General features: G+C 38.3%; 1 protein-coding gene across 3 annotated transcripts in view; it reads left to right on the forward strand.

Moving 5' to 3' along the window:
* The first annotated feature begins 679 nt into the window (after positions 1-679).
* Positions 680-23,933, forward strand: part of FKTN (fukutin) — an 87,902-nt gene continuing 64,648 nt past the window's right edge. The window contains exons 1-4 of one of the 3 annotated variants that reach the window (XM_034664224.1): positions 940-956; positions 3,264-3,299; positions 12,897-13,084; positions 22,815-22,874. In XM_034664224.1, coding sequence (XP_034520115.1) covers positions 12,980-13,084; positions 22,815-22,874 — 165 coding nt within the window. In that variant the 5' untranslated portion in view covers positions 940-956; positions 3,264-3,299; positions 12,897-12,979. Of the gene's footprint in view, positions 957-3,263; positions 3,300-12,896; positions 13,085-22,814; positions 22,875-23,933 lie in introns of all 3 variants that reach the window. The other 2 variants (XM_034664223.1, XM_034664225.1) reach the window with 2 other exon arrangements.

Consider the following 23,933-nt stretch of genomic DNA (forward strand, 5'->3'; position numbering starts at 1 on the left):
TTTGATTAATCTACCAACTACTAGTTCTAAGTCTATAGAGCTAGTTCTAAGTAATAAAAGGACTTCTAAAAGTAAGCTTGTATGCACACAGAAAATTTCTAGAAGGAAACAAACTTACAACAGGAAACGAGAAATACTTTTCATTATATACTGTTCCAAAAAACAAAGTTTAGAAAACTCAAATATACAAACGGAGTATTTTTAGGATTTACTATGGACTGATATTAATTTTTGTAGAAACTTAAAATTACAGTATTTAGTGCTTTATAGTTTTCAAAATTCACGTCAAAATTGATACATATTTGATCCTTAAAAAACCTTTGGATTACACTGTGAACTAAAAAAGCCAGGGCAGAACTATATGCCTGTATATTTCCAGACGTAAACCGGAGTGCAACAGTCCTCTGGAGCTTGGATGTCATGCACCTCAACCTCACGAGCAATATTAAACGCAGCTGCTATTTCGCACTACATCCCCCATCTCATCTGATGGTTCCCTAACCAGAATTCCGGGAGTTATTCTGAATCCCTCTGCGTAGCACACGCACTAAAAAATTATTGTTTACCTGAAATTCACATTTTTAACTGGCATCCTATATGTTATCTGGCAAATTCACACTCTTTAAGAAACACAGCTCAGCTGGTGCCTCTCCAATTCTTGCTCCACTTCCTAAAATCTCATGTCGCCTCAGTGCGCTACAGCAGGTGTTACGTAGGCAAGCAATGAAAGGGCTTTGGCTACGTGGCCTGATATCAAAGGCTAGGAAATCGTGAGGTATCAGTAAACTTTGGACAGTGAAGAAGCGGCAGGAACCGAGGACATGTAGAGGACCCCGGCAGTACCACGCGATCGTCTCCGACAGCCTCCAGAATAGCTACGGCTCTGCACTTGACGGCCCTTTTACAGCAGATGTTGTGAATGCCGTAAAGCGGGGTTGCTGCCGCTGCTGGGTGAGGTAAGTTGTAGAACACGCCGCTTGGTCGCTGGGGAGGGGAGGGTGCCTTCAGACAGGTATCGCGGGCGGCTCGAGTGCCCTCACCGGGCATCCCCCAGCATTCTGGGCACCTACTTCCCCCGCCCCCCAGCGGCCGAGGCGGGCCACAGGCTCAGCGCGCTCCGGGAGGCGGGGGGGGGGCACTCAGTGAGTCAGTTCACCACTAGGGCAGTCCTTCCCACGCTCCTGGGCGTGTCAGCAAGTAAAATCCGCATCCTGAGACAGGTTTAGTTTTGGAGGGTGATCGAGACCCTCGTAGGACTTTGCTTGGGGTAGTGACGTTTGAGCAGGGTCGTGAGAGCTATCGCAGGATTCGGGAGAGGACAGGCACTGGGGGTTGGGGGCGGAGAGCGCTGCAGGTTGTGGGACCAATGTGTGCAAGAGTGCAGAAGCATGAAAGGTTTGGGCAGCACCGCGTGCATATTAGGGTAATGGCTGGAGAAATTGGTGCAGAGAAGGGAAGGCTAGGAATGTGGCTGCAGCTGACGTTGGGTCTCAACCGGGAAGGATCTTGATGCTTTATGAGTGTGGAGTTCTTCCACGGGCTGTGGGGAGCTACAACAGTTTTATAGGGAGGGATAATTTAATTAACCATCTCTCATTCTGATGCTTTCCCCGTGGGTTCAACTTTTAGTTCATTTGGAGGCGTATTTACTGAAGCAACCTCTTTTTGTGCTTCATAATGGATGGATGCTGCTAGCTATGCTAAAGTTTCATATGGCTTCGATGTCTTCCTTTTGTTTGCACTGTCAGTTGGGGGATGTCGGGAAAGACTGGATATGTGTAGAGGTAGTTGTGAATAGGAGTGAGGAGAACTGAGTTCAGAATTCATCACCATCAATTTTTCAGGTAACATGAGGCAAGACACTTCTCTCAGGGCTTTGGTTTTCTCAGATATAAAAAGAGGACCTACATGATGTCAGGTTCTTTCTACTTTTGAAGGTAGCAGGTTTCCAAAGAATAAAGGTCAGCTTATGAACAGCTATCAAAATGAGCGTTGGAGCAGTGCATTAAGAATTGGGAAAAGAGGAAGGCCTAGTGGAAAGGACTGGGATACTCTGGGAATGGGTAGGGTTTGAATCATCTCTGTTGAGCACCTTGGATAAAGATAGAAAAGGCAGGAAGAGGCATTCATATTAAATTAAATTATTTAAGAGGGTGTGGGGGTTAGAGGGGGATGGAAACAGAATCTGAAGCAGACTCTGCACTGAGGTGGAGTCTGTGGAGGGGCTAGGGGCTTGATCTCAGGACCTGAGATCATGACCTGAGCCCAGACCAAGAGTGGGACATTTAACTGACCGAGACACCCAGGTGCCCTGAGGCATTTGTATTTTAGAGTCTGTTTGTGGCAGTAGGTTTCAAGGGCATAGAGGACCTGGGAAGGATGGTACTGGGTATCCAAGGAACTCCAAGTGGAAAGAAAGTGCAGTATGTTTGAAAAGGAAGAAAAAGGAAGAAGAGAAATGCCAGCAATATACAGGACTTGATTTCTTGGATCTAGGTGATTGATATTTAGAACCTGGGTTTTGAAAAAGTGAATTTAAGTGCTTTGGACAAAAATGAGCGTTTTATCAGAATTCCAGCATGCAATAATGTATTGGCAGTAAGGTGATTCAGACTGTAGCTCTGGATGTTGCCAATAAGTAGCCTCTTGGGCTGTCATTTAATTCTTCTAGAACTTATCCTCTGTAAATTGGTATTGTTGGACAAGGTGGTCTCTCTCCCCTAAAACCTGTAAAACATGAGTCTAAGAATGGAGAGCAACCTTCAGAAATGGGGGAGGGGTTAGTTGATGAAGAATGAAATTGTTAATTTTGAACATACTGAATTTGAGGTGTAGGAAATAGAGTTGGAAATATAGGCAGATGGAGTTCATAGCCTGGAACTTAAATAATAAGTTTTCTCTCGGAGGTGGTAGTTAAAAATCTTGAAATAAGTTTGTTTTGAGGGATAGATTCTAGAGTAACTAGAGGATGTGTCCATGGATGGGAGGCTAGATAAATGACTGAAGGAGACGAATGGCTCTCAGAGCAATGAACAAGGGGCTCGTTTTAAAAAAGATTACATGTAGTCATAGTAGATTGTTGAGGCCAACATTGTTATTAAAATACTTTAACAGCATTTGCAGCCAATATTAAGCACACATTTCTAGGAACTCTGGCAGAAAACAACTCAAATGAATATAATCTCCAGTGTCTTTCTAATTGTCTACTCAGAAATAATATCATTTATATATTTATTTATTCAACAAATATTTATGTGTTTCAGGCACTGCTGGGTGCTAAGGATATACTGATGAACAAGGTAGATGTTGTTCCTATTATTCCTGCACGTAGGGGCCTTAACTTCTAGGTCAGTGCTTTTCAAATTTTAACATACATAGGAATCACCTGAGGGTCTTGTTAAAATGTAGATTCTAAATCAGTAGGTCTGTAGTAGGACCTCTGTGTTTGTATTTTTGACAGACTCCAGCATGCTGCTGATGTTGCTGGTTTGAGGACTGTGCTTTTAAGTAGCAAAGATCTAGATCCTGTCTAGCAAATGTAGCAGTTATTAAACCACTACTACTACCCATCATCTGTTTTTATTATTTATTTATTTATTTATTTATTTTAAAGATTTTATTTATTTATTTGACAGAGATAGAGACAGCCAGCGAGAGAGGGAACACAAGCAGGGGGAGTGGGAAGGAAGAAGCAGGCTCATAGTGGAAGAGCCTGATGTGGGGCACGATCCCCGAATGCCGGGATCACGCCCTGAGCTGAAGGCAGACACTTAACCGCTGTGCCACTCAGGCGCCCCCATCATCTGTTTTTATTAATAATTTCATTGCCTTTATAAAAATAATGTATGATCATTATAACAATATTGGGACAGTATAGTAAAGCATAAAGAATGATGTAAAATATCACCCATTTCCCCCACCTAGACATTATTGATATTTTGGTGATTATCCATCCAGATTGTATACGTGTGCATATGTTCACACTTTATATATTGTCTTAAGTACTTGATACATTTCGAGCCCTATGTTTGAGTTTTATTAGCTATATAATTTTACTAAGCTCAGTACCCACACGTTAACCAAGCAATTAAGTACTTGCATTCTTAAGGGGAAGACTCTACTCAGTAAATTTAACACCATTCTGTTACTCAAAAAATGGGAAGGTATTAACATAATTAAAGCTTATAACATGTGTGAGCTGTAGTAAATGAGTACTTGTTAATTGACTCAGAATGAAAGAAGCCTTTTAAAAGTTTTGTTAAAAACTTTTTTTATATTTGAAAATCAATTGATGTTCAAATAGGATAAACGGAAAAAAATACCTTCACTCCACCCAACCCAAACACAACCACTGTTCTTACCCTGGAGTGTATGCTAACTAAGGTAGCTCTTAAATGACCTCAAGGAATAGATTATGTAAATAATGGTTGGGTCAAAAGAAATCCGTGGTTCCTCAAGTTTCTGCTGCCTTTGAAATAACCATAATCTTTTGTTTATGCCCTTATAGTCTTGTGACAGGGAACTGCTAGCAGCTTACCCAGTGTCTAGTACATAGGGCTCAGCAATATTTGTGAAGTTAATGGAAGAATGAATGAACGAGGTAGCAAACCAAACTGACCTGTGTGACATAAACTCTGGCTTTCACTCTTCATCTGTACCTGCTTGCATTCACCACTCATCTCACATTCTTTTGTACTCTTCTGGCCACACAGAACTCTTCTCTTCTGTAAAAAGTTGCTCTTTAAATCTATGTTTGTGCTTAAATTCTACTGTGGAAGAATTTGAAAGGCAGAATACTGCAGGATAAAAAAACATGAACGATAGCCTTCTGTCTCAAGGAACTGTAATTTAAGACTGACTGCAAAAATAGTACAGATATACAGTGGTGTGGGAATATAAGAGAGGGGGACTTTAATTGTTTGAGAGCAGAGGGAATTATTTGTAGACCTTTAAGATGACTGTTATTAATTATTGTAGCAGTACTGTATATTCTGACATTCTAGGTGCTATTCAGTGCTTTACATGAATTAATTTATTAGTTCAATCCTCAGAACAGCCTTTTGAGTCAAGTGCAATTTATAGATCCACTCTAAAGATGGGGGCACAAAGACATAAGTAACCTGCCCAAAGTCCTACAGGTTGCAAGTGGCAGAGCAGGATTTGAAGACCGCAGTCTGTCTTTGGAGCCTATACTCTTTAACTACTCAGTAGGCAGTGAGGGGGCAGAGAGGTGGGAAGAGAAAGCCTTGTAGATAGAAGAAATAGCATAGGCGAAGGCGCCTAGGTGAGATGGTACTGTCTCAGCGGATTCATACAAAAGAATAGTACAAAATCAGCCATCGAAGGTCTTAAAGCAGAGGAAGTGACACAAAGAGGTACATTAGAAATAATTTGACTTTGATCCCTAAGATGGGTATTTTGAGGAAGGCCTGGTAGTAGGATATTCATGTAGGAGGCTTTATATCTAGACAGGGGTAATAAGGCCTTTAAAATAGGCTAACTGTATGCAGATGGAAAAGAAATGACAGCCTTTAGAGGCACTGAGAAGGATACACGGTTTATTGACTCATTAGATAAAGAGTTACAACAGCAAAAAAAATATTTTGTTTTGAACATAAGTAACTGAGAATATAGGGATATTGTTAACAGAAGAGATAGTCAAGTCATGGGAGAAATCTGGTGTGAAGGCGGACAGTGATTCATTTTAGGTGCTAGTAGAGTGTTCAAGAAGACATATTCAGCAGTCAGCTGGAATATTTAGAAATCGTACTTAGCCAGTAGATTATGGGAACTATCCCTAATAAAATGATTAAGAGCAAGAGAATGTAAAGAGAACTTCCATCTGAATTTTATATCCAGCAGAGAATCATAGGCATATTAGACAACACCACTTCCTTCACCTTTTTACTTTGCCCTTGTAATATCAGTCCCCTCCTATTTTCACTTACTTTCTTAGCTAGACTTTCTTATCTAGGTTTATCATTTCAGACACTCTTTGCAGAACCTTAACATCCCCTAGTCATTTAGAAGGGAGTCACTATATATTTGCAATTTTTCTGGAGCATCAGATAGACCAGTTTTGTTTTTTTATACCAGGTGTCAGCATGTTGAGTAGAGGTTATATTGCAAAGAGTTAAGAAGTAAGTGAGTGGTAAGCAGATAAAGAGAATTCTTCACCCTGTGCAGTCTAACCTTAACTCCCACCCTAGCTCTCAAGAAGTTAGCCGTGAGGGGCGCCTGGGTGGCTCATTCATTAAGCGTCTGCCTTCAGCTCAGGGCGTGATCCCGGGGTCCTGGGATCGAGCCCCACATCAGGCTCCTCCTCTGGGAGCCTGCTTCTTCCTCTCCCACTCCCCCTGCTTGTGTTCCCTCTCTTGCTGGCTGTCTCTATCTCTGTCAAATAAACAAATAAAATCTTAAAAAAAGAAGAAGAAGAAGAAGAAGTTAGCCGTGAAAGAAAAGGAAATGAACAACATGAAAGACCGGCAGTATTTAGGGAAAATGGGTAGCATCTATTGCTACTGGGCCTTTTTTTGATTATAGCAGCTGGAAATGTTGATTTTTTTCATGTCTTAACCTTGAGTACATTTGCAGAAGCATTTTCTCTTTGTGCTTTCTAAAATGCTGCCTCATCTCTGTAATCGTGCCTTTGCCTAATTACACGACCCTCTTTGTAGGTTAGCCTCCTGTTTTACTTTGTAGTGCAAGCCATATTTGAATCTCAGTTCTGTCTGATTCATACCACCCATGTCTCCCTCTCCTTTCTCTCATGTCCCTGAATAAGTTGGAACCTAGCAGCATTCAGGGGAACAGGCTAGCACACATCATCTATTAACCTAAATTAGGTGTCAGGGCTGACATTTCTTGTCGGAGGGCCTCTGATATCAAGAGAGATGATCCAGTAAGGCAGGAGTAGGGAAAAGTGGAATAAAAAAGTCAGGCATTTAGACATTCTTTCAGACAGATCCTTACCCAGATGCTTCTCAAAGGAGTGGTGGTGGTAGTGGTCACAGGATGTCAGATAAGCCAGGTGTCAAAGTCTTTCATTGCTATTACCTACAAAGATCAAGTAATGTAAAATAGGCAAATGCGAAGCCAAAAGAACGTGAAATGCTGCTCTTTGCTGTAGAGAGAGCCTGAGAACTTGTCTTGAACTTCCCATCCTGTACATTTTCCCTTCACATTTGTGTATGGCTTTGATCTACCACCAGTTTTTTTCAAACTTTCTCATGTCTTGACACATAGTGAAATTGATAATAAAGGATATAAGAATGTGTTCATTCTTGGCTGGAGGTGACCAGTCTTAGGCCCTGACTACCCCAGGCCCAAAGACTGAGAGGATTGATAGCTCTGACACACATAACCCATTAAAGATTCAGTTGAGAAGCAGATCTACCCAATCCTTTCTTCATTGCCAATTCTCAGTTTATGGCACTGGTGATGGCAGGCCATCTGAGACACATTCTGTGCTATAATATACCATACTTATTTTAATCTCATATTTGCATTAGAACTTGAAGATACTTGAGTTACTTAAACCTCCTAACTCCCCTTAGTGTCTGCATTATGTATTTTTCTGAAAACATTTGGTGTCTTTTTCTCTTTATTTTCCCCTCATTTTAATTTATTATCTCTGCAAAACTCATTCTTCTCTTTTTCATTAGACATGATATACTGTCTTCTTTAGGAAGCTTTCCCTAAGTATAAGTAAAAAAATACATTACCTATCCTCCCCAGAACTTTTTATGATAGGTAAGATGTCACATATAAAAAGAAACGTATACACAAAGAATGTTTTTATTTTGCTTCTATGCCATATTTCTCCATATGTTATTTTTAAATGTTTCTTGTTCAGGAGTTGGAACAAAGTATGGGCTTTAAATTCTAAAAAAAAAAAAAAATCACTCTTCATATTTCATATTTTGCTTTAACATAAAAGTTCCTGCAGGACAGAGAACATTTTAAAATAGAAACTTTAAAAAATGATTTTGTGTACTCTTGAGCATTGTGCAATGTACTTGAGTGTACTTAGCATACATTTTATTTCTTTATATTAATTCAGCCAGTTGTAGGCTGGTAGGGGGCATGATTCGTATGTATTAATAAGTATAATTCAAAATGGAAGGTAGTAAAAGCCTCTCCTTGTCCTCTCATAGTAACTTGTGTCTACTCGTTCATAGCAATTACACTGTTTACGTTGCCCCCATATTTGCCTCTGATAGAGTCTATCACAAACTAGATGTAGGGATGGTAAGGAATGGGGTTTGTACATTTTGCTAAAAACTTCCCATGCTATTCTTTAGATACATCACACCTTCCATCCCCATCAATATCACCATTCTTCTTTTGAAAACTTCTACTCATCTCTAAATTCTTAGAAAATAGGAAACTGTATCTTTTGTATAATTTTATCTCCAGTGCTTAGCTTTTTGTGGGATCTGTGCTTGTAAGGTAGGCAGTAAATGTTCCCAGGAGGAAGGTAAAACTAGGAGTTTAGAGATAGGAGAGATTAATTTTGACTCGGAAGAGCACAAAAGACTATATACAAGGGTTACTTGAGAGGAGTTATGAAAAGAGGTGTAGCTAGTTTTATGGAAGTTAATAAGGGCATTTCACACAAGAGGGAATGAGCAAAAGCAGAGGGAGGAAAGTGTGATATGTATTCCAGGAATTCTTAGGCAAAAATTTCAGTGTGTGACATGGGAGAACCCTGCAGAATTTGCTTGTGTTCAGTCAGATTATGAATACTCTTCTGTGGAATTGGAACTTTATTTGTAGGTGGTAGAAAGTCATGGAAAAATTTTTATTGTGGCATGACTTGATTCATCTCTCAGCAACTTGGTACGTCTGTCCCTGTGTAGGTGAGATTATGGGTAGGTAGAAAGTGGAGACTGGGGCTTTAGTTAAAATTAGGACATTAGGCACAATTAGAGTCTAAATTAGAATGACAGTGAAGAAAGAAGCAGGAGTTGATGCCAGAGATATTTTAGAATAAAATCAATAAGCCTTGGCCTCTCTTTTTTTAAGTATCACATTTTTCATTTTAAAATGGTAACTACATTCCTAATAAACAGATTGTGCTAGCAAAAAGGAATATTTTGAGAGGTGAATACTCCTCCTTTGCAATTGAATTGCCTTGGCATTTATAGAAAATAATGAAATAACGTTAATTGGATATCATCTTGATAATAACAGTAGAGTTAAGTGATTGATGATACGTGTTAGAGGTTTATTTTATGTTAAGAATTCATTGTAGATTCGAGACATGTCCAAAAAGAGAACAAGACAATAATTTGAACCTTATGTTTCTGTAGTAGTGTATATAGGCCTTTTATGCTTTCTACTTATTAATTCAGGCATAGAAGAGGCTCAGTTATGGCACACTCTGAATGCCACTTTAGAAAATTACATAGGAATCAATATACAATATGTTGATGCACTATTTAATATAACTACAAGAAACTGAGCTGAAATATTGAAAATGAAGGATATTCTCCTTGTTATCTTGTGAGCTGCCCTTGTCATCATATTTGTTTTATTTTAGCAGATTTTAGCTGACAGCAAAAACTAATCTCATCATCAATGTTATTTTATATATGTTGCTAGTTTTTACAATTTGAGGAAACAGAACATGATCATGATTTATTCAGTTGTTTTTGCTCTATACATTATCTGTAAATCAAATGAATTATTCATATTACTGTTTGGTATCATTTTTCTTAAGTAGTTTGTTGACTTTATATAATATTGTGTTTGCTTCATGTAGGCTTCAGCTCTGGAAGCTCATTTGTGTTGTTTTAAAACTCTAAACCAAGAACTTTTGATTTTTAAAATGGCGAAGTAGAGACATTCGTACCCTTTTTTATCTGAAATTAGCCTGAAACAACAAGGAGAATGAGAGACAGAGATTACATCTTTGATGAGACCAGAAATCCTATAACCCCAAACCAAAATGTTTGAGAAATGGTTGTCAGATGTAAGCAGGAAGAGATTAAAAGAGGATGCTAGTAGGAAGAGATCTCAGAGTTTGCAGAGCAACGTGAGAAAGATCTTCTGCCTACAGCGGGATCAGGATGTATAGGAAGGCAGTGGGAGTGTCTTTGGATTGTTTGGCTGCATGAACTAGCAGGAAGGGAAGAGCAAATAAGAAAACACACAGATACACCATCGTTTCAGAACACGCTTTCTTGGTGAGGTAAGAAGTCATGGCTAAACAACTTTCTCTCATTGTTCTCAGACACGTTCTCTTTGTATCTCTTTCACACACACATGTGCAAAACACTCTGTCATAAAATGCTTTCTTGTACATCGGCGACTACCTTCTAGTTTAGAACCAAGCCTGCTTCTTCCTTCCACAGTCCTCTTGCAAATAAATGATCCTAATAGAGTTCACATCATTCACAGGTAAATAATAAAAAGGAAACAAGAACAGTATCTACACAAAAATGCTTCAAGAAAAAAAGAAGAAAGAAACAGGGAAAAACAAGTGACAAAGAACCCATGAGAAAACTGTTTTGGCCTAACAAATTTAATGAAACAATCACTTCTCTAAAATAATAGACAAAGTTTATTGGCCACGGAGAAATAGTAAGACAACAGGATATGATAAATCATATTCTGGCAGAGCTCAAGAAAGAAAAGGAAGAAAAATAAAATCAGAGAAATAGATGGCCATATTGGAAGCAAAAGGGAAAATTAACATTGTTGAAAAGTCAGTAAAGGGCGTGACAATAGGCTTTTCAAAGTTGAACAAAGTGAAACACGAATGAAAAGAGATGAAACAAATCTGCTGTGAAACAAATCAGTTGTGTTCTGGAAATAGAGAATTCAACATTAGAACAGAAAAATATTCAAACGTATAACTTAAGAAACTTCCCACTAAAGAAATCTTAGTTCTACAGATTGAAAGGGCATGTAATAAAAATTAGTATACGCGAACCCTTGAACAGTGTGGGGATTAGGGACACACCCCCCATGCAGTTGAAAATCTGTGTGTTAACTTTTGACTCCCCAAAATCTTAACTACTAATAGCCTACGGTTGACCAGAAGCCTTATTAATAACATAGACAGTTGATTAACATATTTTGTATGTTATATATATTATATACTTTATTTTTACAATAAAGTAAGCTAGAGAAAAGAATGTTATTAAGAAAATCATAGGGAAGAGAAAATACATTTACAGTACTGTACTGTAAAAAATCCACATATAAGTGGATCCATGTAATTCAAACATGTGTTGTTCAAGGGTCAGCTATATAGTCATTAACATTGTTATATAACCTAGTTTTTTTAAAAATTAGATTTCATAGGTAAGAAGTGCATTCTCTGTTCACCCCATTAAAATTTACCTGTAGGGGTGTCCTGGGGGAAGGATCAGATATTGTCAAGGAGATATTTAGCATTATAGAACAGTTGTAAAAAGCCTACAAGTCATCAGGGGAAAGAAAGTATGATCTCAGCCCAACTATCAGTTGACAAGTGTATTTGAACAATGTAAGAACTCAAGGTAGGGGCTCCTGGGTGGCTCAGGGCGTGATCCCGGCGTTCTGAGATCAAGCCCCACATCGGGCTCCTCTGCTGGGAGCCTGCTTCCTCTCCCATGCCCCCTGCTTGTGTTCCCTCTCTCGCTGGCTGTCTCTCTGTCAAATAAATAAATAAAATCTTAAAAAAAAAAAAAACTCAAGGTAAATGGTATCTGTAAGTTTTTGATAAACTATAAGAAGATGAATATCAGCTATCCAGTAGATGAATGGAGCCGATTCAGCAGGAGGATTGGTAGGGAAGATAGGATGAACAAGAACAAATTAACTGTGAGATTTGTTTTTTTTTTGTTTTGTTTTTTTAAAATATTTTTATTTATTTATTTGACAGAGAGAGAGACAGCCAGAGAGAGAGGGAACACAAGCAGGGGGAGTGGGAGAGGAAGAAGCAGGCTCCCAGAGGAGGAGCCTGATGCGGGTCTCGATCCCAGAACGCCGGGATCACACCCTGAGCTGAAGGCAGACGCTTAAAGACTGAGCCACCCAAGGGCCCCTAACTGTGAGATTTGTAGTAACAATATGAGAACTGTAACAAGGTAGAAAAAACGAATAAAGTCAAGATTGAAAGAGGAGTAAAAGCAGGAGGGTAAGTATAAATTTGCGGATTTCCTCTTATTTTTCAGCTGGAGAACAAAGGACAAAAAGTTTAGACATCAAGTAATGAGGTGTTAGTATATTTAATGGAATAAAGCTGAACACTTGAAGAATTAAGTGCAATATGTTTAACCAAAATCAAATAGTACAGAGGAGGTACAAAGAAGTAGAACTGTATTGAGTTTCTTATCCTAAATAATCAGATGCAACCAAAGATGAAAGAACAAAACTTTATATCTTTATACTTTATTTACATTTGCAAAAAAACTGAAAACATATATGGGATATTTCTAAAAACTGACCATATCCTAGGTCACAAAAAACAACAAAAAGCTATCATACAGATGATGTTTCTTGACCAAAAATTTTCTGTTTCTTCTATCAGAGTGGTTCTTAATATGGTCAGCAGCATCAGCATGGCCTGGCAACATGTCAGAAATGCAAAGTCAGAAGCCCCATACCAGATCTACTGAATCAGAAACTGTAGGAGAAGCCCCCACATCTCTGTTGGTCAGGTTTTACAAATATCCTGTTTGTTTGTTATTTGCAGTTGTTATTTGTAGAATGCCATGATAAGTATTTTTGTTCTTTCATGTTTTGTCTGATATCTGATTATTTATTTAGGAGAGGAAATTAGCAAATCAAAGAATGTTCAGTAGAACTTTAGGTAACTTTTTCTTTGTTGTGGTGCTGGTTATTAGAGGTGAAAAATTAAAAGTACGTTTTTGTTTCTTTAGAAATATCTTTTTTGTTTACAGAAAACAAGATTATCTTCTTATCTAAAAAAGATGAAACCAACCGGGTTACTCTCAAAAGACAACCAAGTGAGCACTGCAGACTAATGAGTAGAATCAATAAGAACGTGATTTTGGCGCTTTTAACTTTGACAAGTTCTGCATTTCTGCTGTTTCAGTTGTACTACTATAAGCACTATTTATCAGCAAAGGTAATATTTTTTCTCTTTTCTCATCATTAGGCTTCATTGTAACTGTGTATTTTTCTAACATTCTTCCCTATTTCAGTACATAAAATTAATCTCAGTTTTTCAAATTCTTTTTTTTTTTTTTTTTTTTTTTTTTAAGATTTTTTAAATTTATTCTACAGAGATAGAGACAGCCAGCGAGAAAGGGAACACAAGCAGGGGGAGTGGGAGAGGAAGAAGCAGGCTCACAGCAGAAGAGCCTGATGTGGGGCTCGATCCCATAACGCTGGGATCACGCCCTGAGCCGAAGGCAGACGCTTAACCGCTGTGCCACCCAGGCGCCCCCAGTTTTTCAAATTCTTGCAGAAATAGTTCTTACTGAGATTCTCATCTTTGTGAAGTATGGCAAGCAATTCAACATTGTAGTTAAATGTTGTTATAACACACTAGTCAAAGGTGCCAAGTTTCAGTAATGTTTAATCTATTGAAATTTTTTCTGATACAGTCATATAAAAATTATTACTCTTACAAACATCCCTCACTAGAAAGAACTGAGTAATAAATAATTTTGATAAAATACCAAAATTAGTTTATTTCACTATGATGTACTTCTCCCTCTCACTCTAGGGGAGGATACTTTTCTGCCCTAGTTGACCCTGACCATGAGACTTACTTTGGCTGGTGGAATATTATAGACATATGCAGAAATTTCAAAGGGCCTGTTGTGATATGACTTGCCCTTTGTGCAACCCTGACCTATCAGGAGAAGAATGTGCCCTGGGTAGATTCTGCCCCTCCAGTCTGGGCCCTGGATGGGATGTAAGCAGACCAAAGCATAGCTGCCAGGCTGACCTGTGGATCTGACAGAGAAAGTAAATGCATATTAGCCTTTAAGACTGGGGCAAGTTTATTATGCAGCATTGTTATGTGGGGTTGCTAGATCTTATTATACAGATGAGAAAACCAAAACTCTAACAGAGATGTTAGATAACTTGCCCATGCAAATCACCCCATTTCTAACATGCAGGGCTGACAGTCTGTACTTCGCCCCATTCTTTCCAGGCTAAATTATTTTTTAAAATAATTGACAAGTACCGAGGCTACCAGCTACCTTGGCTGTTTATCCAGTGAATGTCTGACAGTAATGGCATCTGTATTAGTTAGAGATGCTTTTGGCTGACCAATGGTAGCTTAAACAAATAGAGGTTTATTTGTTTCTTCTACCTTTGAGTCCAGAGCTTCTAAAATTCTCTTGACATTTTCCTTGTCTAGACAAGGCTGGAAGAAGAAATAGTGCATTCTAGAAGCCTTCTACTTTTGAGACATTAGCCAGCAGATTTTCAGGTATAAGATAATCTGGGAAAGCAAGGTTTTACTACTAGTGTTGTTGTTGTTATTTAGCTTTTCCAGACTCTGTAATAGAGATTGTAGAGGAGAAGAAGTGTGAGAGTGGGTGTCAGGTCGACTTACACAGTGTCTGTCACAGCAGCTAACATCTTTTGGTGTGCTTATAGGCTTGGCACTGTGCTAAACATTTCACATACATTTAATTCTTATAACAACAAATTGAGTGTATCTTATACTTTCTATTTTCCCAGAGAAAAAACTGGGGTTTGTTGAGATTTATTAATTTGTTCAATGTCACGTAATTATTATTTTTTTTTTTTGAGAGAGAGAGAGCATGAGCAGGAGGAGGGGCAGAGGGAGAGGGAGAGAGAATCCTCAAGCAGACCCTGCTGAGCACAGAGCCTGATGTGGGACTCGATCCCAGGACCCTGAGATCATGACCTGAGCCAAAACCAAGAGCTAGACGCCCAACTGACTGAGTCACCCCGGCACCCCATGAGCTATTATTTTTATTATCATCTTCAATTTTATAATCAACAGTAGTATTTGTTATATAGTGTCCATGGCATACAAACTGCCTTAGTAATAAGTGCCATATTCATTAAGCAAAACTGAACAAAATAAGGAATAAAATTAAATAAGGTTTACTAAACCTGTATTGTACTCGAGTTCTTGTTTTTTATATTCACTATTAATAATAGGTAGAAATGATAACATCTAAGTTCTGAAATACCAAAGGTTACTTTTATTTTATTAAAAAAAATGGAAATGATATTAAGCTATTCCTAGTCAAGTAATTTTACATTCTACAAAATGGAATTTTAAACTTTATTAATTCAAAAACTTTTATTTAAAAGTCACCTTTTGCCGGGCATTATGACAGGGTGATAGAAGAAATGAGAAATGGTTTCTTTCTTACATTTATTTATAATTTGTTGGGGATAGGTGCTACTGGAAGTATAGATGCTTCTTGTATGTCATTAGTGTGAAGATAAAGTACCATCTGTAAGGAATATAAGTAGTTTATGCCAACAGGAAAAAAAATGTTTTGTTTAAAATTGGTAGGTGTAGTTAGAGTAATAGATGCTTAAGCTCCCAGCATTTTTTAAAAAAGATTTTTTATTTATCTATTTGAGAGAGAGAGAGCAAGCAGGGAGTGGGGGAGGAGCAGAAGGAGAGGGAGAAACAGGCTCCCCACTGAGCAGGGAGCCCATGTGGGTTTGATCCCAGGACCCTGAGATCATGATCTGAGCCGAAGGCAGATGCTTAACCAACTGAGCCACCCAGGTGCCCCTGAAGCTCCCAACTTTTAAAAATATTTTCAGTTTTTTTGAAAATATTTAAACTTTGGCTTTTTACTAAACTTCAAGATCTCACTGAAACTTCAGGGAAGAACAGATGGATCTCGAGTATTCTAGTATAGTTTCTTGTGACATAGGAAGAGAACTCAGAATTTTGTAACCTTTGTTTACTGATTGTATCTGAATTGCATTTCTCATTTGTTCAATATTCTCATTTGTGGGATATTCTTAGATAAAGGAAATTCACACAAATAAAATGATTTCTAGTTCAACTAAGTTAGTTTGATTTGTTAGCGGAAGACTACAGAATGGTAGCCCTGATCAGCACTAACTTATAGGTTAGCAGCATCAGCATAAAAACCGTGATGTTAGGTCATGTTTGAACTTGAAGGCAATTTAGAAGGACAGTTGAGATTATGTGTTAAAGCTAGGACAAGAATGAAAAGTTGGTTTTATCTGTGATCACAGCCCACTTGTAGTAGTAAATGCCTGCAGCAGTAAGTGTTGAGAAGGACTGCAAAGCTTTTCAGGCTCCTCAGGAGAGAGTACTCTTTTATCATCGGTTAGGGAAGACAGGTTATTGCTATCTTAGAGTTAAGGAGGCCTACTTGTGACCATTTCTAGGGCCTCACCACAGAATTCCTTTTGGCCCTAGCTGGTTAGACAAGTTAAGCCTTTCTATGATTTCCTAAATGAGGTCTGTATAATCTAGTTAATTGATAGCATTGAAGAGAAGGAATTAGTGTATTATATCTATTGGGTTGGCTACAACTCCATAGATGAGTGGAGATGACTCTTCAGATTCCAGAGAACAACCCTCTAGATCTTTGAAATACAAACTCTTGTGTGATGGCCTTATGAGCATTTTCTTTGAGCTCCAACTTTCAGGTAATTGGCTGACAGCTTGCATCACAAAGGAAGGGGTGTCTGTAGGACCCCTTGTGTGACTGTGTGATTATAATTCTGTGGGCTCATTCAATCTGTATTTATTGATTACTTGTCTCATTCATATATATATATATATATATGAATACATATATATATGTATATATATACATATATATATACATATGTGTGTGTATGTATATATATATATACATACACACACACATACACACACACACGTGCCACTTTATGTATAAGTTATATATAAGGCCACTTTACAGGAATACAGAGATAAATAGAACACAGATCCTACTCTCAAGGAACTCATAATTTGATAGAAGAGACAACAGCATTAATTCTTGAGTTTGGGACCTAGATAGTCCTGAGTTCAAATCCTCATTTGGTTGTTTGGCTTACTGCAAGTCATCTTACTTTTTTGAGCCTCAATTTCTTTAAATGGGGCTAAGATAACTTTGCTGGTTGAGATAATGTATGAAGTGCATCTAACTTAGTGTTTGATATATGGTAGATGCTCAGTAGATGGTAGCTATTATTAGTTTACACATTCTAGTCCTTTTAAGGTTTACATTGCTGTTTGATAAATAAAATTATATTTAATTATTACAGACTTCTCATGAGCCTACATTTATCATTTTTTCATAAATGAGTTATCTGGGGCCCAGATATGTTAAGCTTCTTGCTGAAGATTGCCAAGTTCACGTCCTAAAAGTTAAGTCTTCACTCATAGAGTCTCATATGAATATGTTCAAACAAAATACTATAGCATTGTTAAGATATGAAGTGAGATGGCTTTAAGGTATTATGAATAACAGTAGAAAATTATAAAATATTGCTAACTCAGTGGAAGGAAGACAAAGCCAACCGGACTATGTTTGTATAAAGTATTGAGTAAACCAAACCCTAATGATGTTCTTGACTTAGAACCGTAAGCGACACCAGTGCCTGCCGTATTCAACTATTCTTATTACCTAGAAAGCCACTTACGGGGTTCTGCGCTAGGATGTCTTTCTTTGCATTATGTGTAGTAACCTCTGTGTGTTTGGTTAGGCCAGGAGGGAGTGGAAAGGGGAGTTTGGATTTAAAGTTTGGCAATTGTCATTCACAGTGAACAATTTCATATGCCATTATTAGAAATGGAATTTAAGCTGGTAGCCATTTAGATCATGTGCAACAAAGGTTTTTGAAATATTTTGAGTTGGTCAGTTGCTTGCTAAAATCATGAAAGAAACATGATTGTAAAAAAATCTTCTTTGACTATTGGCTAATTCTCTTATGCTCTGAAGGGTAATGTATGGGTCATTGCTGGAGGAAGAGTATTCCATCTGATAATCTGATCTAGTATGATAAACTTTGATAAATGCTGTTGTCCCTTTCTTCCTATCCTTCCCTCTACCCCCATCCCCATCTCCACCATTGTTCAGGAGAAATGTGAAAGAATTTCTTCCATTAGAATTGAGGGATATTTAGAGGCGCCTGGGTGGCACAGCGGTTAAGCGTCTGCCTTCGGCTCAGGGCGTGATCCTGGCGTTACGGGATCGAGCCCCACATCAGGCTCCTCCACTATGAGCCTGCTTCTTCCTCTCCCGCTCCCCCTGCTTGTGTTCCCTCTCTCGCTGGCTGTCTCTATCTCTGTCCAATAAATAAATAAAATCTTTAAAAAAAAAAAAAAAGAATTGAGGGATATTTAAGAAATACTTCCATATATTCCCAGACTTCAGACTTCATAGGTTTTCTGGCCAAACATTTTGGCTTATTAATAAACAAAGCTTTCCCACTGTCTCAGATCACATTTATGACTCCTATCCACTAAGAACTTCAGGGACTTGGGAGTAATAAAAGAACAGTATATCTACTGGAAGGAAAGGCACTGAGATATAGAAGGGGAAGGCTGCCTGGAGGGTTGGTGAATTTACCATGGCTAGTGTTTCTGATTCTTAGGATTGCAAATTTATTTTATTTTTATTTAAACATTTTATTTATTTATTTGACAGAGAGAGAGAGCACAAGCAGGAGGAGCGGGCAGAGGGAGAGGGAGAAGCAGGCCCCCTGCTGAGCAGGTAGCCCAACGCAGGACTCCATCCCAAGACCCCAGGATCATGACCTGAGCTGAAGGTAGACGCTTAACTGACTGAGCTATCCAGGGGTCCCAGGATTGCAAATTTATAAATGATTGAAAAAGATGAATTATTAAAGACTTAAAAAATGTTTTTTAAGTCATACTGTTTGATTCTCTATTAAGAATTCTGGTTTTTGGTTTCTGTAAGAAACTGATTGTTGGATACCGTCTTTCAAAAAAATGAAAGGATTTTTCCTTAAATCTTCACCCCCTATATCCCAAATACTTTCTCTTTAATGGCATATCTTAATTTGACTTATTTATCAGTGGAGTTCAGTAGCCACCAGACTTTTTCTACCCTCCTTTTTGGTATCTGATTCCATCTTTCCATTTATTCATTCACTTCGCTTAATTTTTACTCTAAATATCCTATAGGAATATCTTTAGGCTTAAAAAATTTAAAAAAAAAAACTCCTCATTTTATATAGCATTTCTTTTAGAACGTTCAGCCATTTATTTCTCAAGTGTTCATTGAGCGCTTATTGTGTGCCAAGCACAGTACTAAGCTATGAGACAAAATGTGAGTCAGGTGTAATCTTTGCTGTCTAGGAAGTCACAAATTGGGGAAATTTGGAATTGAAGAGGAGAGGAGTTAAGAACCCTTAGGGGCGCCTGGGTCGCTCAGTCGGTTTGGTGTCTCTCCAACTCTTAATTTCAGCTCAGGTCATGATCTCAGGGTCCTGGGATCAAGCCCTGTGTCCAGCTCTGCACTCAGCACAGAGTCTGCTTGAGAGTCTCTCTCTTCCTCTCCCTCTGCCTCTCTCCCTGCTCACTTGCTGTTTCTCTCTAAAATATATAAATCTTTAAAAAAAAAGAGAAACCTACAAAGAGACATAAAAGCAAATGATAACATATGTTTGAAGCACAGTTCATAAACCCTGTTCTGCCCACTTTAATAGTTATAGTTTAAGAACTCTTCCGTTCTTTAGTGTTTAGCTTTTGTAATCCTCTTCTGTACTGCTGTCACGGTTATTTTTCTTAAGATCCGATCCACTTATTCTCTACATAGCATACCTATGGAATAAGATACAAATTTCTTACCATGGTATGGTGGATGGTCTCTCTTTGCTACTCCAGATCCTGTCTTCTCCATACTCTGAGCCTCAGGAGGCTGACCTCTATGGACTCCATTAGCTGAGTTCCCTTGACTTTTCTAGTTGCAGTCAGCCAATGGGAAACATCACCCTGAGGTTGGAGACCAGGAGAAACAAGAGGTCAGGTTGTTTATTCTCTTGGTTCTCTATTTCTAGAATTGTTGCTTGATAGGGACTGCATTCCTCCGAAATGGCTACAGTGTAGCCACTGGGTGCCAGTAACTGTTCCTCACTGGAGATATATTAACCATTAAAATAAATGAAATTTAAACTGCAGGGCCCCTCACTTCCAAAGGCCCTTGAAGGGACCTTAGGAATATGTTACAAAGCTATATATTTTGGTAAAGTTTGCAGAAGATATTTTTGCATTCTTTTTCTTAAAAAGGACCACCAAAATTGTATAATTTTCAGGCCCCCCTATAAAACTGGAGCCTCCTATGTCCTTATCCTTGACCCTTCAAGCTTAGGTAAGTGCAAAGTTTATAGGGAATGAAAAACTGCTGAATAACCTACTTAGGAAGGTTATGATTGAATATTTAATGGTTGAAATAATATTTTGAGTTGGTTTTATAAGTTCTCCAGGTAAAGAAGGATGGGAAGGTGATTACAAATAGAGGAAACAGCCTATTTGAAGAGGATGAGCAATGTGGATACCTAGACAAGGAGCACACTACCTAGAGACCAAAGGAAGTACAAAAGTCCTGAGGCAGGAACATGCCTGGCAGTTTTAAGAACAGCAAAGAGCTGAATATGGCTACAGAGGACTTTTGCTTTTATTCTAAATGAAATTAGGAACCATAGGAACGTTTTGAGCTGATATGTGATATGATCTGACTTAAAAAAAAAAAAAGTAGTAGAGTGGATGCTCTGTTGAGAATAGACTGTTGGGTCAAGGGCTAACACAGACCAGTTAGAAGGCTGTTCTGGTAATTTATACGAGATGATGATGGCTTGGACAAGGGAGCTGATAATAGAATTCATGAAAAGTGGAAACTAGAGCTATCAGAATTTGTTGATGGGCTAGATGTTGGGTATAAAAGACAGAAAGGAGTCAGGGATAACTAGTATTTTGGGCCTAGATAATTGGAAAAGGGAAGTTGCTGTTAACTGAGATGGGAAAGACTAGGAGAAGCAAGCTTGAGGGATGGTTAGAGATCTGGAGTTTTTCTCATACATGTTAAATTTGAGATGCTTATTTGACATCCAGATGAAGAAGGTCAATAGATAGTTGAATATCTAAGTTTGGAATTCAAAGGACTGGTTTGGTTGGAAATATCAATTGAGAGGTGTAAGCATATAGATTGTATTTACAGCCATTAGAGTAGATGAGTTACCAAGAAAGTGAACATAGAGTAAGAAGAGGGAGAAAAGTCTCATGGTCTGAGTTTTGGGACCCTCCAATATCAGAAGTGGAAGAACTAGCAAATGAGAACAAGAAGGAGCAGCCAGAGAGAAATAGCAGGAAAACCATTAGTATGGGATTCTGAGAGCCAAGCAACTGAAGTGTTTAAGTGAGACAGAAGTGATCAACAGTTCTTGATAGATCAAATAAGACAAGGAGTAATAATTGACCATTGGATTTAGCAACGTGGAGGTCATTGGTGATCTTGATGAATACTTGGAAGTGTGAAATTAATCTTGTGAGCTCATGAGAAGAGAGGAATCCGAGGCAATGAGAACAGACAACCCATTAAGGGTTTTGCTTAAAGGAGGACGGAATTGTTAGTTGGGAAAAGAGGAATTGTTTGTTTTAAGATAGGCAAAATCATATATTTATATATTGATGGTAATGATCCAGGAGAGAAAATAAATAGCTCAGAAATTCAGTCTCATCTACTCATGGAGGGCTAGGGTGAGCAACAAGGGCTATGTTACAGAGTTTATAGTCTCTTTTCAAGGATGAAGATTACAAAGCTGTCTCTTTGTGGTTTGTTCTCAAATATCCCTTGGTATGAAAATGTTATTGTCTAAGTTGCAGAGCTTATGAGGAGAGACAGTTCTGGCTTTACCTTAATTACTCAGTATACCTCTTTCTCTTTTTCACTCTCCTTCCCTGCATTTAACAAACCATCAGGGCGCCTGGGTGGCTCAGTCAGTTAAGCATCTGCCTTTGGCTCAGGTTACGATCTGGCATTGAGTCCTGCGTCAGGTTCCCTGCTCAGCAGGGAGTCTGCTTCTCCCTCTCTCTCTGCCCCTCCCCCCTGCTTGTGGTCTCTCTTGTTCACTCTCTCAAATACATGAATAAAATCTTAAAAAAAAAAAAACCCATCATTAAACATTTAGTCATTACCAAGCACTATACTAGGCACTGTCAATACAGAGAAGGATTGGACTTGGTCCCTTGCAGTTTACTGGGGATACGAGTCTCCTTTTTAGGAACGTGGGGCATATTTCATTTTTAGGGTAAGGCTATTCTTACTATTCTTCAGCATCCTCCCATCTATACCTTATAGGTAAAGAACATATTCAAGGCATAAGAAACTTCTCTGAATCTTCTTTGAGCATGAAACATTTTTCCTATTGTCTATAGACCATCAGACATTCTTTTTCCTGTTACTTTCAATATTTTGGGGCTTATCAGTTGAAGAGTGATAATGCTTTCTTCCTTCTGATTCTCTAGACCTGGATATTTTTTTAAATTTTTATTTTTATTTTTTAGTGCAGTATAGTTGATAACACCATGTTACATTAGTTTCAACACAGTGATTCAACAGTTATGCTATGCTCACTACAAGTATAGCTACCATATGTTATGTAATACTATTACAGTACCATTGACTGTATTCCCCAGGCTGTACCTTTGGTCCCCATGGCTTATTCATTCCATAACTAGAAGCCTGTATTTCCCACTCCCCTTCACTCACTTTGCCCATCCCCTCACCTCTTCCCCTCTAGCCGACACTCTAGTGTTGGTTCTCTGTATGCCAAGCAAAATAAGTCAGAGAAAGATAGCTTTGAATTTACTAAAATGTTTTTTGTTATCCTCTTAGAATGGAACTGGTTTATCAAAATCTAAAGGAAGCCGAATTGGATTTGATAGCACACAGTGGGTATGTATGATAAGCATGAATGAAATTCCTCATTTACAATGTTCCTTTGGTTCATTTATTCATGTACTCAATAAGTATTTGTTGAATGATGATGCTGGTAATAGCTGTCTTGGTGGGCAGTGGGAGTAGGTGGTGGAGGGGAAGGGGCAGGCTCTGTGTCAAGTGCATTACATGCAGTATCTCATTTAGTCCTTATGGAAACTTTATGAAGTCAGTACATATTGTTATCCTCAGTTCACTTAAAGGGTTTAAGGTTAGTTGGCTAATAAGTGGCTGAGTCTAGATTCTAAGTGTTTGCCTTCAAAATTCTCACTCACTGAACTATGCATCCCCCAATGAAAAAATATATGAATCAGGATTGAACTATGAGTAAGGGAAAATAATGATTAGGAATAAAAATCTATTCAACAGGTTTCCTTTTTAAGATAAGGAAAACTAGTAGTACATACAATATATCCCTGTTTTGATTTATAAATTCAGAGCCTATACATTTATAAAAATATGTTTTCTTACCATTTTTCTAGGCAAATTTAGAATGAAAAATGATGCTAGGTTACTAGTTACTAATAAAAAATTACATTTATCCTATCAGTATACACTTTGGTTATGACCAGTTATTTCTTGTGGATGACTTCAGTCTTTGGCATCTCTCTAACCAGAGACATGAAGCTTCTAAGATAGGAAGTGGGTTTTCAAAATCATGAAGCAGCAGTGAAGTAGTAATAATTTTAGGTCATTGCTGGCATCAGTTGGTTTTGAATTACTATTTAAAAAGTAAAGTCTGGGATATCCTTTACCAGGCCTCTCATCTATGAAGTGTCAAGATGAACTTTTAATTTATTAAAAATAGCAGATGTTTTGCTCTGTGAACTTAGGGAAGTCTGAGGGGAGCAAGAAGCCCCATCTTTTTCATTCAAGGAAGGATCCAGAGGTGGGAGAAAAGAATGGATTTTTTTTTAAGGATTTTATTTATTTATTTGACAGAGATAGAGACAGCCAGCGAGAGAGGGAACACAAGCAGGGGGAGTGGGAGAGGAAGAAGCAGGCTCCTAGCAGAGG

The sequence above is a fragment of the Ailuropoda melanoleuca genome, chromosome 7, assembly GCF_002007445.2.
Source record: "Ailuropoda melanoleuca isolate Jingjing chromosome 7, ASM200744v2, whole genome shotgun sequence".
Lineage (NCBI taxonomy): Eukaryota > Metazoa > Chordata > Mammalia > Carnivora > Ursidae > Ailuropoda > Ailuropoda melanoleuca.